We start from the raw sequence: 16509 nt of genomic DNA on the forward strand, positions 1-16509 counted from the left end.
TGAGTTTAGACCACAATTTCAGAAGACATACATAGTTCATGTCTGACACTTCAGACTGTTGTGTCTCAATTCTAAATTGTTCTGTTTTCAAATTGATTTGTCCTGAAGGAGTTCAAATAAATTGAAAGGAGTTAGGTTTAACACTTACAAAACATTTAAAGCTTTTAAAAATATTCAGTGAATTCTTGGAGATAATTTGTTACATATAGAAAATGGAATTTTTATTTTAAATGATTTTTTGGTGTTATTTTTTTCTCCTTCTGAAGCAGAGAGAATAACCTAGCCAAATTTTCCGTTAATTGGATTCTTCACCGTGTGATCTAGCAAATGTATCAGGTTTGATGACAGTTATGAGACCATACACTAGTCATTACACCTTTACTAAACTAAAAATGTAAAATTATGGCTAGGAGGTTATTTAGCATTAACTTTGGCCCTTCCCTCTTATTATTATTATTATTATTTTTAAGCCCATCCCTTTTAATATAAGTGGAGGGAAATATCTACTCTGTAATATGTATTGTTTCATTCTTTAAAACCAAGAGATAATTCTCTTGTTTAAAAAAAGTTCTTGTTCACAATGTAGACTTCTCACTGTAAGCTGGTATGTCATTTCCAATAAGACTAACCAGTTATACCAGTAGCCTTAAATAGTGCATGATTTCACCTGTTGTATCAATTCTGAATTATTAGAGGAAGAACTAAATCTGTCTGCATTTTAAAGCTTTTATATCTAGAAATTTGTATTTACCAGTATTCTCTTCTTTCACATATCCTTTTTTTAACTTTTAAAATTAATCAATTAATTTAATTAATATTATTTTATTGTGTTTTTATGTGGAATACTATGTTTTTAACTTTCTATCCAACATGGTGCAATTGTTATTATATAAGTTTAATTAGGCATGGTTCCTGTCTTCTAATAGTCACTGAAGATATTGTATATCATGGTGAATTTTCCAATGCTTAAATTTTTGTATAGCTGTACAAGAGGTTTGAAGCATGAGTTTCTGATACAATATGGATTAGTAGACTATCTCCAGAATAGTTTTCAGGCTCAGGAATTTGGGCTGTTCCAGAGTCTATACTGAAAGCTTGATTTACTCCTTGAAGAAACAAATGTCTTCAACTCAAAAGATTAATTTTTTAACTAAGAGTCCAGAGATATAAGACTGCCATTCAGTGCTTATATTTTACAGTTTATCCTTATGAATTAGATTAGAAGAAATTCTGTAGACATATGAAACATGTTAATATTGAATTTCTTGTGCCAGTAACTAGTAAACTATGACACCTCCTCAATTAATGTGTCTCATTTGAAGTGCAAGTTCTGGTTTTCCCTGTGACAGGAAAGAAATATGGCTTAGTTCCATAAGAGTAAGTTTTGCAGAAATCTTTTGATGTGTTTCTTATAGGGACTATGTTTTGGAGAAGATGGTTAGACTGAGAAATAGGTTGCTTTTTAACTTAGTGCAGAGAATTCTGCTAAGTAAATAAGACTAATCAGAATGGTTGTTTTTTATTTTTCAGGTTATATATTCAAGTAAATCCTGGTTGTAGTATCATTAAAGGGAAGAAATTGCCAGCAATTTGACTTAGTCAGTCTTATACCCATGCTTGGAGGTCACTGTGGTTATTTCTTCTTTGCTCAGATAAAACAAAGATAGTGGTGTTTATTTGTCCATAGTTTCTCATGTCTTTTTAGATGATTTACTGAAGTATAAAGTACGAGTCACGTGACGTGAGAGATTTTTTTTTTTTTTTTTTAGTAAAAGCACATTTATCATGGTAAAAACAAAATCAGTTATTTCATTAACTCCACTTCAAGTAAGCAGTTTCTGAATTTTAAATTCCTTTAATGTATCATGAACCCACGGTTAAAATTACTTGGTAAAAATATTCCCTCTGAGGTTAGTTCTGATCACCTACCACCAGGGGTCACTTTAGCTCAAGGACCCTTTTCTCCTTTCCTCATCTATGCAGAGCATAATTGAATAACATTGGAGTGAACTTAGAGCTCAAATTCTCAGAATTTGTGATGTCTTTAACTTTTAAAGGAGATTTTTTTCAGTTTTTAAAACATAACCTAATTTTAGTTATAGGTATAGTAACCCAGACTGAATGTTGTTTTTTTAAGAATAGTAATATTATTTTGGTCTTTTGATTATAAGAACTCATATTTAATTAGATATTATGACCATTAATTTAAAATTCTAGGAAACTTTTCCTCCTTTCTTTTTTAGAATGCTGCAAAGTGATTTGCAAATTATCACTTGCCATAGACTCATAAAGCAATCTAGATGCTATGTTTTAATTTGAGTGCTTTGCTTATGAGAATTTACTTGTGACAATAACTGAAAAACTCAATTCACTGACCTTTTAAAAAATGTGGCACTATTAAACCTTGAGACTTAATAAAGCTGGTGGTTTGATTTTGGTAATTTTTAAAAAGCCAGTGTTGAAAATGAATCTAATATTTATTATCTAGATACAAAAAGCTTTATTTAGCTTTTTATTCTTTTTTGACAGTATTAGTCTGTAACCGTCCACTCTGCCTCAGTGTAAATAGGAATAATGGATGATGTCTGACTAGTTTATGTGACTCAGCTGTCAAGTTAAAATCATGTTCAATATAATTGAATGTCAGTGCCCTGGAGTAAGTTTCTTACTTATTTTTCCAATTTTTTCATTTGAAAATTTTAAACACACAGAAATTTTGAAAGAATAGTACAGTGATCATCTTTATATCCACCTTGTATGTGCAACAGTTGATAACTTTTTGCTCTGTTTGTTTTGTATATTTGTGTATATGTTTTCTAGACCATTTGAAATTAAGTTGCAGACATCATGACACGACCTCTGAATACTTCAGCATTCATCTTTTGAAAGTAAAGGTGTTCTTTATAGCTTCAATACCATTAGCATGCCTAAGAAAATCAGCAATAAGTTTTCCCCCTATATTTCTTTTTTATTAATTTTATACAATTTGTAAAGATTATTTTTTATTTACAGTTATTATAAAATATTGGCTATATTCCTTGTGTTGTAAGTATATCCTTGAGCCTATCTTATACCCAGAAGTTTGTACCTCCCACTTCTCCACCCCTATATATACCTCCTCCACTGCTTGAAACCACAGGTTTGTTCTCTATACTTGTGAGTCCAGCAGTAATTTCTTAATGCCATCTAGTATTCATTCTATAATCAGTTATACCATTTGTCCCCAAAATGTATTTTGTGAGTAGTCTTTTCAAACTAAGATTTTATCAATGACTACATATCATATTTTAGTTGTTTCAGAGATTAAATTCCAGTAAAAATATACTAAAAATGTAATACACTTTTTTTCCCATTTTCTGATATATGTGTTCCTATGCAGATTGTTTTCATTAATAACACCTGCTATAGATACAAGTGCAGTAGAATCTGGGTGGCAGTAAGAGATGGAATTTACAAGTTGTTGGTAGGAATTTTAAAGGATTGTTTTCCTAATAATGACAGAATGGCTCTGAATTCTTTCTCATATTTTACTGGTGTACTTAAGCCAAAACATATACATATGTATGTTATATGATATTCTATTTATTTTATAAAGAAAAGAAACTTGGCCTAATCAGGCTTCATATGTTTTACTAGAAGTTGATGTGCCTGTTTTAATAAAAACATTTCAGAAAAATTGATTTTCTTTTAGTATTAGAAAACTGGTAATGTTTTTAGAAACATTAACACAACTACAAAGATACCATTATACCAGATTTGAAAGTATTCAGGTTGTAGACTTTTAATTTTATTTTATAAATATTATACTTTAATAATACTGCAAAACATAAATAAGAAAGTTTGCATATAATTTTTGCTTCAAATATGAGTTTAAAGCCTTGTGTGTAAGTATGTGTGTGTGTTTTGTGATTTTTTTTGGAGGCTGTGTGGTGTATTTGACATATCATTCATCTAGCAGTCAGGATATCTTGGTCCAAGTTCTGTCTTTACTGTTTTGCAGTCATCTGACCTCAGGCAAGTCTTTTAACCTCTCTGGTTCTTGTGTCCTCATCTGTAAAATGGGGATAAGACAAGTTCTGCTACCCAGACAGGATTGTTTCTTACATTAAATAAAGACATATGAAAACAGCTTGTATACAGTAGGATTCTATAAGATAGAAGACAATAGGTTATTGTTGTGCTAAGTACATAAAATTGCCTAATACTGTTTCTTTAGATTTGGCAGTGATTAAAAATATATTTCTCACCTTTAGTATCAAAGATGGGTAAATAAATTATACAGTGTTCAAAAGAAGACTTTAGTCCTTTTTTGGGTAAAATAAAATGTGTATTATGAGTGGTTTTATAACAGTAAGTATTTGTTCAATTAAAAACACTTAATAGCAAAAATGTTATAACCCACAATTAAGGTATTGCTAAATTTTGTTCTTTTGAGTGATTCTCATAAATATCAACATTGTATCGATACAAATTTTATTGATAGTGCTATTACTCAGAAGATAAATGTTTTAAAACTTTATGACATTAGTCTATATTTTGTGGTCTGAAAGCAACCTCTTGGTGGAAGTTTAGCCATGTTAAAAATTTGTGTAGAATATAAAAATCTTACTTAGGGTGAAGCTCACTTTAATTCTGTGGAAAAACTGTAGCTAACTTAAACCTTGCTAGCATTTGTATGGTAATGTTTTAGTATCATAAAATTAATATGAATGTCTTCCTTCCTCAGTTTTCTTTCCTTATAACTTTTAGCGTGTCCCTACATAAATATAACACTGGTGCAGTTTTAGATACATAATATTATGCTTCAAGTTTTGTTGCTGTTTTCATACAAGTAACCTTGAAATGTCTTAGAATTCTGGATATTGTCTGATAGTTTTTGTCTTTAAAATAGATTATGAAAAGGAATAAAAAGAACAATTCCTTGAGTTATCTGTGAAGACATCACAGATAAATTTTTAAAGTGCTTTGGTCAACAAAAATGCTACCATCATCATCCTCATTTTAAAAGAATATAAGAGTTCAGTGACACATTACAGTTCATCAGTGGCACACTGCATGAGGCATTGATTTTAGTCTATAAAATGTGTACTTTGTTCTAAATAAGAGGCCTCTAAAATCCATTTTGAGGCCTCTTATTTCCTTTAGGTATTCCATAGGTCTTTGCTAGGCATCAAGCAATCTTGTTGCAGATAAAGATTTTGGCAATATGTGTATGTATGTATTGTGTACCTAGATTTCTCCTCTCCAAATGTTTTATAGAAGCCTTTGATGTTTCATTTGTTGTCATAAAATTATATGAAAGTTAAGATTTTTTTTCTTGTATATATCCTTAGTAACTAAGCTCTTAATCTCAAATACAGAAAGATGACAATCATATTCTACTTGTCTACCTTATTTACCATATTAAATTTGTATCACATTATTTTTTCTTTTTAAAACAGAGATGTGCTCCCGCATCTATTCGCCTCATGGACAACCAGCAATTTCAGTTTGGTAAGGAGTGGTAATTTTTAAATTTGCTCATTAAGTGACAAATATTTATGAAACATCAGTTATGTGCCAGGAAGAGTACTGAGTACAGAGCTAGAAAGATAAACGTCGTAGTGTCTGTCCTTCAGGAAGCTCTCAGTCTAATGAGGATAGACGATTACATAAATGAATGGGTGCAGGATGTTGGAGGTGCCCTTAAAGAAGACTGCTCTGGATACCCGGGGTGCAAATAAAGGAGTGGTTGTTGCTGCTTGATTCTGCTTAAGGTTGTGATGGAGAATGGGGAAAGGCTTATTGAAGGAGTCATGCTTAAACTGAATCTTAAAAGGTGAATTGCAGTTTGCCTGAGATGGTATCTACTTTCCTACCAAATTTCTGTTCACTTAACATCAAAATATGTGAAACTGTAAAACCTCAATGGCATGTTTGAACTTCACATAGCTCTGTGTGGCTCAAATAGAGGATAGGGTGAGAGTGGTTACAAGAGATAAAGCTAAATGGAGGGGCTAGAGCTTTGCAGGATAGATTTGGATTTTATCTAATCAGCAGAGGGATATCTTTGTAGAGAGAATACAGTAAATCAGCTTTATATCTTAGAAAGCTCATTCTGCTAGCATTATGCAAGCTGGATTAGAATGGTCCAAGCATGAAGGAGGAGTTTAAACTGGTCAAAGGGCAAATATTGGGGGCCTTGATCAAGGCAGCAGCAATGGAGAGAGAAAGGGATAGATTTTTTCAAAGAATGGTTTGCCAACTGGATGTGGAAGGTTAAATAAAGGGAAAAGTTTAGGGCAACTCCTGATGTCTGATTTGACTGATTGGGTTAAGTGAATAACAATCTAGAAGAAGTGATGATTTGGGGGAAAACACATTACAGTGGGTTGTATTTAAGGTGCCCAGGGTATATTCATGTGGAGAATTCAGTAACAGGGAACCAGGGTTTCTTCTTCTTCCTATTTTGCTTAAAGTACTAATTTATCATATCATTCCTAGTTTTATTGCCTCTGAATTTTTCCATATGATGAAATTTAGTTTGGGATTTAAATTTATAAACTTTAAGTACCCTCAAAATAGTCCCCGAATGATTGCTCAGTGATAAATACTAAAGGCTAAGATAGGCAGGCTTTTGTTTGGTTTATGAGTAGCTTAGATTTAATTTAGGGAAGAATGATTATTATAATTATATTAGAAATTGAACTAAGGAACTCAGATTAATAACATATCAAGAATTCCTTTTAAGATTGAATTCTTTTAAGTCACAGCTTATATTTCTTCAAGGAGATTACTTTCAAAATACTATACTACTGATAAAAGTAAGATAAATATGTCCTATAAATAATGAAATAGTTAAATCAAATGAAAATCAAGCCTCCTATGTGTTTTGGCCCAGAGATCTAGGTCTCAAGAGAGCCATGTATCTGATTAATAAGATTGTGTTAATCTGTTTATATGCAATTATTAGTAGTAAACTGTGTTAGACAGATACCTTTTTAAAATCAATTATGATATGGTCAGATCTTATTTATAACTGGGATCCAAAACAATTTAAAATGAAGGTTTAAAGAAAAGATTCTTCTGGCTATCTCTCTGTTTCACATCCTTATTACTATATGTAGGGACATGATATAAGGTTGGTTCTGCCCTCTCTGGTCTCCTCTCCTTCTGTGCTTTACTTGACCACCAAAGTGATCCTTTGGAATTGCAGATCTGATCATGCTTCTTAGCTGTCTATAACCTTTTTGATTTCTCAGTACCCATTAAAGCCTTCTTATCTATATATCCTGACATGGCTTCATGATAAACCAACTAGAGATTAAGTTTTTAGCACAGCAAGTGATGTCTGGGACCTTGTGCCAGCTGTATGGCTGATTGGTCATTTTTGTACTACATTGGTGATTAACAAAGCATAAGCCTTACTATTAATTGTTTCTTTAAGAAATTAATTTTATTTATTTATTTTTAATTTTTTTCTTTACATTTTTTAAGCAACTTTATTTATTTTTCAGGTTTTTGTTGTTATTGGGGGAGGTAATTCGGTTTATTTATTTATTTTTAGAGACAGTACTGGGGATTGAACCCAGGACCTTGTGCATGCTAGGCATGCACTCTACCACTTGAGCTATACTGTCCCTCCCATTGTTAATATTTTTATTACCACCCCTTCCCTGGACACATCCCTTAATATATTATATTGAAATGATAAGTTTTCAGCATATTGGAATTATGTATATAATTGAGTACATTGTAATGATCTACGTATTTTGCCTGTGAACTAATGTTTGTCAGATTTAGGAGATGTTTTGTATTAATTTTTATGTGTCCTGCACCTGTTACATAACAAGCACTTACATTTTGATTGACTAATCATCAAATTAGCAAAAGAGGATAAACAAATCTTGAATAACATATAGAGTAACACTAAGCAGATTATCAGCAGCACACAACCATTCCTCATGGTAGTGTTCCCAGTTTATAAACAGCTCAGAGGCTAAATATTTTGACCAGAGTCCACAAGTCATATCTGGTAGAGTTGGGGTTGAACCCAAATCTGTCTGACTCCAAAGCCCAAGACTTTTAACAGTGCTTTGAAGCACTTCTGTAAAATATAAAAATTTATTGAATCCTTTTAAATTATTTAATTAACACTGTAACAACACAAAATTCACTAGTAAAACTGTCCAGCTAGTAAATTTAGAAACTAGTTCCTTTGTTTACTATATATAATAAAACAATATTTGGAATATATTTAGAATGTAATCAATTTAATAGGTAACATTAACTTAAGAATAAGTAAAAGGTAATAATATCCTCTTAGTTAATTTTAATGCTTGACCCACTTAAAAGTATCACTTTTATAATAATTATGTTACAGAGCTATCAGATCAACTCAGTGTTAGGGATATATGTTATGTGACTAACTCACACTGGTGTTAATAGAAGTTATGCATATAAATTTTAATGTGATAAGATGAATATATACCCTTAAGGATTATTCTACATCAGAGTAGTAACATTTGGAATCCTCATACATTGTGTAAAGTATGTGGATGTAAGTAAAGTAATTTGTATGAGGAAGTAAATTGAATGAGGAACAGATACACACACTCACATTTATGTTTATGTATTTGTTTCTAATTGAAGTTAAAGTAGGATGAATTCCATTTGGGACAGGAATTGAATGTTTTGGTGATATGTTATTTTTAACTTTACATATGCTAGAAATGGTATCTTTTAAAAGCACTGGTTATACTAAAGAACATCTCTGACGGGTTACAATAAAAGTAAAAGAAATCCCCAAACAAACCTCTTGTGATCCAGGATCTCAAAAAGATTACTAGGTTGGTTGATGGCTATCTAATCTGCCCTTATTTTTTTTGTTTTTTTGCTTTGTTCAGTTATAGTATGGATATTCAATTCTTAACTTCTGGTTAAGACTTGTATTACTTGGTCTTTTATGTAATACAATTTATTATTATAATCTGTAAGAATGTAGTAAGTATTATACATTCAGATTCTCATTTTAAAAAAGTTAATGAATGGGAAAAAAAGACTGCAAGTTACAGTTTTTTCCTCCCAAAATCAACCTCTCCCTCTTTCTTTTTCCCTCAAAAAACTTGTTTGCTGTTTGCACCTATTTTAAAGAAGGGACCTACACTCTAAAAACAAAATCCCCAAACTTTAAAGCTTTTTACAAAAATGAAATTTTTATTTGGAGATAATTTTAGATTTACTCAATGCTTTAAAATTCTTTATACAAACTCTATATAAATGGCATGCCAAATTTTTCTAGACTGTGCTTATAACACTAAGGCCAGATGCATGACTCTTAAATTTAACAGTCATGAGAGTTAAGAAGTTGCTACTCTGAAAACAATGAGAGAACAATAAAAGACTTTCACTCAATTAAGCTCAATCCTCAGGCAAAGATGTTAATTTAACAGACTCTGAGACACCATTTGTGGTTTTTTGGCAATTTTAACTCTCCGGGTGTGATTAAGGAAGCAATTACTAGTTTTATGCCAAGAGTTCTAGATGAATTAAGAATTAATTAAGAAACAACCTTAAACTTGGCATTGACTCCATACTTGATTATAGTTCTGAATGGTTTCTGCATAATTAAGAAAATGGAAGTAGAATTAGCCACCATTGGTTGTTCCTAATGAAATAAAAATTAATGAAATGATTTTATATGTATAAACTATACCACTGAAAGATAACCTAAACTATGTGTCATATTATTTACATATAGTAATTTGAGTTTAGGAAAAAAAAACCCAGAAGGAGTTTTATAAACCAAAAGTTGTTTGTGACTTTTGAAAGATAAAGATAAAAAATGTAGATCTTAATGCCAGTGTGTTATAGATATAATATAAGGAGATTTTAAAAACTAAAGTCATGAAAATGTTCATTTTCTTTAGGGTAGTAAGTTAAAGTAGCCTCTTGCTCTTCTGAAAAATACAGAATTTGCTATTAATTTAAAATATAAACATTATTTTCTTCTTAGGTCATGCTCTTAAACCTCAGGTTTCCTCTATTTTTACATCATTTTTGGATGGATTAAAAAAGTTTTATATTACAAAGGTAAGAATTTTTTTTTTAATGCTTAAGATACTAATTTTGTTTTCTACCTTTTCCTCCCAACACAAACCTGTCATGTTTTTCCATGTTGCTGTATACATTTCATAATTGTTATTTTTCATGTTGGAATAAATATTTAATCAAAAAATCAATTATGCACTCAATTTCAGAAAATTTAAAATCTTTCCCAGATTTAAAGTTCTTAAAAATAACAGTACATTAGATAGTTTTGTACATATAACATTTTTATAGTTTGAATTTTTTTTTCATAGTAGTATCTGGAAGTGGAATAAAAGTATGAGTTTTTTTTAACTTTTAACTGGTAGTAATGCATGTGTGCCATTTTTTGGTTGCATCATATGTGGGATTTTTGTTATGTTTTAAATTTACTGAATCCAGTGGGGAAAATAGTACTTTATTTTAGTTGATATTTCTTGAAACTCCAGTGAGACTGACCATTTCCTTGTATTTCCTAGATAAAATTTTTGTGTGAATTAGTTGAATGGGGTTATTTTCTAGGGGGAGCAGCTCCATGGGGTCTTTATTGTTTGTTTTCTTTTGGGAGGGGTGTTTGGTGTTTTGCTGTGTGCCTTTTGAATAATGAAATTATTAAATGCCTTTGTCATAAGTGTTGTAAATAATTTTTCCAGTCAGGTGACTCCTTTTTAATAAGGGTTCTTTCTTTTATTTCAGTGCAGAAGTTTCTAATTTTTATATCTTCCCTGTAATTATTTAATTACTTTTAAGCTTAGAAAAGCCTGCCTTCCTCCAGAACAATGATTAGGACAAATTTCTTCTCTCTCTCACCTTTTGTTAAATAGGAATTCAAAATTTTTATCTTTATTACTGTTTGAATTTATTTCAATTTTATGATGTGAGATAAAGAAATAAATTAACCTTCATCTCTTGCTCCCCCGATTGCTAACTAGTTGTGATAGCACCATTAACTAGCTTATCCCTACTTTTATTACACTGATTTTCTATGTCTAAGACATCTTCTTATATACTTATCTAAGAAAAAGACTCCTTTTTAATGTACTGGATTCTTTTTAATGAGTTTTTGTTCTTGAAAAATTAAATGGATTTAATTGCTATAGATCTAGTTCTCCCTCATGTTTATAAGATTTTTTCTTGTTATCACCGTCATCTATCTGAGAAAAATTTTTAGAAACTCTTCATCATTTTAGGAAGTTCATCGAGTTTTTTGATTAGAATTGGAATAAACTAATATATTAATTCGGATAAGAATTGACTGATTTATAATATTTAGTTTATGCATTTGGAAACATGTTTCTCTCATCTTTTTTCAGGCATGTTTTCCTAATAAAGTTATATATTTCCTTTTAAGATTATTCTAGGTATTTTAATTTTATACATAAAGTCTCCTTTGAAAATATTACTTAACAAGTTATTGGTGGTATATAAGGATGCTGTTGGTTTTTATTCCCCTACCCCCACATCCTGTTACTTTATTATATTCTGTCATTTTGGTAGTTTTATTTGATTCTTTAGTACAGTTATAATTCTTACAAGTGTATTTGTTGTATTTCGATACCAATATGTCATTACAGTTGACACCATGGAATACTTTGAAGTGAAGTGATTTTCCATGGTACTGTTCTATTGTAGTGACCTAAATAGGTGCATTAAGCATTCTTTTTGATTGAGATGTAATGTAACAGAGGTCAAATTTTAGAGTTGATGTGTTTGAGATCAGATCAGAAGAAAAAAGAGCAAAATGTATTTTGATTTACTGTTTTGTAGGATAAAACTTACCTGTAATTTTTTTTGTAGTTTAAAGGATTTGATCCAAATCAGCTAAGTGTTGCTACATTACTGTTTGAGGGGGACCGTGAGAAGGTGCTTCAACATGAAAAACAAGTGTATGACATTGCTGCAAAATTTGGGTATGGCTTTAAGTTCATAATGTCAAGTGAAAGTTAAGCTGAAATTGTGATTCTTCCAAGTGGTTGTTAATGTACCCTTTTTAGTGTTTAATTTGTGGTAACATATAATAGTCAACTTAAAATGTTGTGTTGGTTTGCACCTACAACTTGTAGGAAGCTAGATTGGTATGTTGCTCTTACTTGTCTAATCATATATGTAATGTACTGAATCTTTTATTGTATTTTTCATTAATGCTGATTTTATAATATTTGCTGTTTGTTGTGCTAAGTGAAATAGGAAAAAATTCATAGTCATGTTGTTATTTAGTGGTAGTAGTATATGTATAAAACATGCTATAAGTATGTTTTTAAAAGGATATTGTGTTTAATCAAAAGTATTTGATAAATTATCTATATTCCACCTCCTGTCACTTACTGTTTTGTGCTGGTATAAAGAAACAGAAAACATTTCACATCTATAACCAACTGAATAATGATTGGGTGGTTTCTGTCTGTCTGCTTGATGGATTATAAGATTGATCAATGAGAACTATAGTGAAAATAACATTTATCAGGACTAAATTTTTTCCTTTCCTTTTTAAGTGTGTAAACTAATAGTTTTCTGGATAAGTCTTTTTTTCCCACCTGGAGCTTAAAATATGTCAAATACATTATCCTTAATCTGTGTTATTTGTAAATATTTACTTTTATTTCTTTTTTCCTTTTTTCCTTTTTTTTTTTTTTTTTTTTTTTGCTGTGCTTTATGAGAACAAATGAACACCTAATTTGGAGCCATGTGTCTTAGAATGCTCCACTTATGTATTTTTCTCTTATGTAATATTCAGCACTTTGTATTTAGGATTTTCTGAGCTTAGGGTTAAAGTGCAGTATTCTTAGAAAAAGGTCTAATCTTGAGCTTAATTTTTACTTTACTTTTATACTGTTTTTGAGCATTGGAAAATAATCTCTCAGTTTTATTTTTACCCTATTCTGAAATTGGCAAGTGGAATTTCAATTTCTTTAGTAAAAGATAAAATTCATTAATTTTTCAATTTTTCTTCTCCATAGTACCTTTTTTGGTGAATTGTTGATGTTTTAACTAAATTAGTTAAGAATAAATGTGCTATAAAAATTCATTTAATGACCAGATGGCTTGGATTTCAGGTTATCTCTGAATGTTTTTAAATATGTACATGTACCTACCTATCTTTTAGTTTCCAAGTTATGTGGAGTACATGTACAATTTGATCTTAAAACTCTTAAAAAATCCACAATATTAGTGAGAAACAATTAAGGAGATTTAAATTAAAACCTTTTATATCTAAATTAAATATTTTGTATCTATCTAGCCTTAAATATTAGAGACTGAAACTTTAAAAAAATTTTCTTTATATATTTAAATATTTATCTGGGATTTCAAAATTTTCCAGAGTAATTTATATGGAAATGGATGCTATAATATTTGAATCACTATATGTAAAGTTAAATTTGCTTAGTTTCACCTTACTACCCCTCAGCTCAGCCTCCAACACACACACACAAATTGCACATTGTAGGATCCATAATTATAATTCCAATTCAGAGAACCCAGCAAATCACTACTATTTAGTAGCATGCCGCATTTCCTGTTAGACTGGTATGGAATGATGACAAAATGTCTTTTGTCCTAACACACACATAAGTTCTATAGGGCATTACCTATCTATTTTGGGGCATCACCATTGATGACTGTTATATACTAGAGGCTTGATTAAATGTTTATTGAAAGGATTAATGAAATTGAATACTTGTTTTTCCCTGATATCTTTTATTCTACTTTATGCCTAATTACTATGCCACCCTTAAAACAGTATATTTTAATCTTTAGGTATTTAATCAGAACCATTTTACCAGTTTTATTTAATTTAAGCCACCAACTATTATGAAATGGTTTTTTGTATAATTCCAGTTTTGATTTTCTCAAATAACACCAGCCATTTACAACTTAAAAGAAAGAGTGGATCTTTCTTAAGATGAATCCTGATCTCTTTAGATACTAATAGTGAGGTTCCAGAACTATTGATTTAATTTCATCCATTTGCATATACTAAACAAAACTTACATCAAATTCATCCATTAAAAATATGTTATAATAAATGAGGTATCTATTTAAAGCAAGAGTAAAGCATTAAAAATTTAGACCCTGATTGGAGTGTCTTTTTTTTTTTTTGCTATTGTTATTTGCTACTTCTTAGTTATGTTATAATTAGTTTCTTAATATTCTTTCATCTGTCTCCCTTCACTTATATGCAGAAATCTGTGTTGAACAACCCCAGGCTATAATTAGGCAGATGACTTAGGGCTCTTTTTTTTTTTTTGATACTTGAATGTATCTTCAAGTGTTTTTCTAGCAGAAGTCCTGGTTTTCTCCCATTTCTCTCTGGGCACTGGCTCTTTGTTCTAATCACAGAAAGATTCAAGGATATTTTCCTTATTTGAAATGCTACCCTGCCAATCCTCACTCAGTCATTTCTCCTTCTCCGTAACTAGTTGGAGGACAGCACTAAGTTTCTTTCTAATGAAGTTTTCGTAAGTTAATTTAGCTTATGTATTTTATTCCGAATTAGGGCATTGTTAATCTATTCTTTATTTTCTGTTCTTTTGTTTTATTTTCTGTTTCCACCACCTCATTAGCTTTAAATTGATTGTTTTTAATGAAGTGCTCCCAACAGTTGAGAACATTTTTGTGTGTTATCTTAACCATTTTTCCTTTTTGCCTTCCACTCCCACCCAAACGCTGTTAAATACCTTTGAACACATATGATCCAGCAGAACATAATAGCCAAATGTTAAAAATAATACTTTGGTTGTTTATCTATGTTTGCCAGTAATGTGCTTCAACTTCTCTAAGAGCTAAGGAGAGTAAACGTTACCTGTCACCAATCATGACAGATGTGTTGACATTTACCATAGAACTCAACATAATATGTTATTGTTAATTTTAAAGGGTTATATTTTAAGTGTTATTTTTAAAGTGCCTAAGTTGTTTAATATAATTCAGCATGCAAATGATTAGGTTCACCAGATGGCTCTTCTATATAAAAAGATAGTCTCTCATTCTTTTAGTAGTCTTCCCAGCCCTTCCTCAGGAAACAGTTTTAAATTTGTTTAAGAACCTTGTTCGTTGATATTTGAAATTTGTAGTGGGACTCAGGAAGTAAGGGATTGATGTTGCTACTGTAATATACAGGCAGTTGAGTCTAAGTATAGTTTTTTTTTTTTGACTAGCTGCAAAAGTGGCAAGTTAGAAGCGTTTAATTCCTCAGCCCTACTATTGTTTACACATTGTGTCTTAAAGTAATTCTGGCTAGAAGATAGATAGTTTCAAAAGCTTAAAAAAAGAGAGAGAGAGAAGTTCCAAAAGCTAAATTTGCAGGGAAACTTGTGGTTCAAAAAAGCAAACCCAGAATAACTTTTTTTCTTTTGTGGGGTTTATGAATTTAGAATGGACATTCAGTTTCCTCCTAAAGCAAGAGTCACACTAGATTCCAAAGTAGATTCCAAAGTATCTTTTTCTTCCTCCTGCCAGATATTAGAAGAGCGTCTATAGAAAAGTGGCTTGACCTGGGACTGCAAAGTTGGACTTTTCTTATCCTGATGTATCAGGATAATGTATCTTTTATCAGTAGGCCTGTTATGAGAGAGACAGGCCTACTAAATGTTCATACCTGTTACTTCTCACCCGGTACATGCTTAGAATGCACCTTCTCAGATTCCCAACAGTGGTCTCTTGCACCCTTTCCTAGTCTGCACGCTACTTTGCTTTCCTTCTACCAGTAGGCCCAGGATGAACTGTATCTATTTTCTAGATCAGTAGGGTTTTTTTTCTCTCTTGGACTTGGTGTCTGACTCTGTTTCATATTTACCTGAGATATGGGTTCATCTGTTTTCCTCCAAGCACTTACCATATCGGTTTTCTGACCAGTTTCCTTTTTGTATCGGAACTTTGTTTGACTCCCTACTTCAACCTCACATCCATACACATCTAACTCAGAATTGTCTTCTGTTTCTTCTTTTCAGTCTTAGCTTCTTGACCTAAGTTATTACCTTTGATCATTAAAATTGTAGTAACAAACAACCCCCTTTATTTCACTACACCCTGTCCCCATGTAGTTATAGACTGGAGCTGCTCCTGTCAAGTCTTTGCCACTCCTTCTGGATGTTGCTAATTCATGTATATCCAACTATAATACTGAGTGAGGAAATCTGATTTTGTCTGTATTTCCTAGCTTAAAGTTGTCTCACAGTATTTGTGCAGAATGAGGGTACATCTACATTGTATTATTTACTTACTGTCAAATTCAAGCAAAACATCAGGAGAAGAAAGGATTTAACTACAAGGTGTTAATTGAATTCATAAGAGAAATGAGAAGAGGCTCAAAGCACAGAGGTTCAAAACCTGAGTCTTAAGCAACACCACAGTTAAGAGCTCAGCGTCCTGAGTCCAAGAAGGTGCAGTTAGGGTATTAAGAAGAGAGACATGAAAGTTAATCATCAATTATGACCCAGGAAAGCC

The 16509-nt window shown here is 31.2% G+C and overlaps 1 protein-coding gene across 2 annotated transcripts in view; it reads left to right on the forward strand.

The window, feature by feature from the left end:
* Positions 1-16509, forward strand: part of AGPS (alkylglycerone phosphate synthase) — a 119868-nt gene that overhangs the window by 71767 nt on the left and 31592 nt on the right. For both annotated transcript variants that reach the window (XM_010991217.3, XM_064484929.1), the window contains exons 12-14: positions 5442-5493; positions 9995-10071; positions 11863-11975. In XM_010991217.3, the coding sequence (XP_010989519.3) occupies positions 5442-5493; positions 9995-10071; positions 11863-11975 (242 nt within the window). The remainder of the gene's footprint in view (positions 1-5441; positions 5494-9994; positions 10072-11862; positions 11976-16509) is intronic.

This window comes from Camelus dromedarius, chromosome 4 (genome assembly GCF_036321535.1).
Source record: "Camelus dromedarius isolate mCamDro1 chromosome 4, mCamDro1.pat, whole genome shotgun sequence".
NCBI classification, from domain to species: Eukaryota; Metazoa; Chordata; class Mammalia; order Artiodactyla; family Camelidae; genus Camelus; species Camelus dromedarius.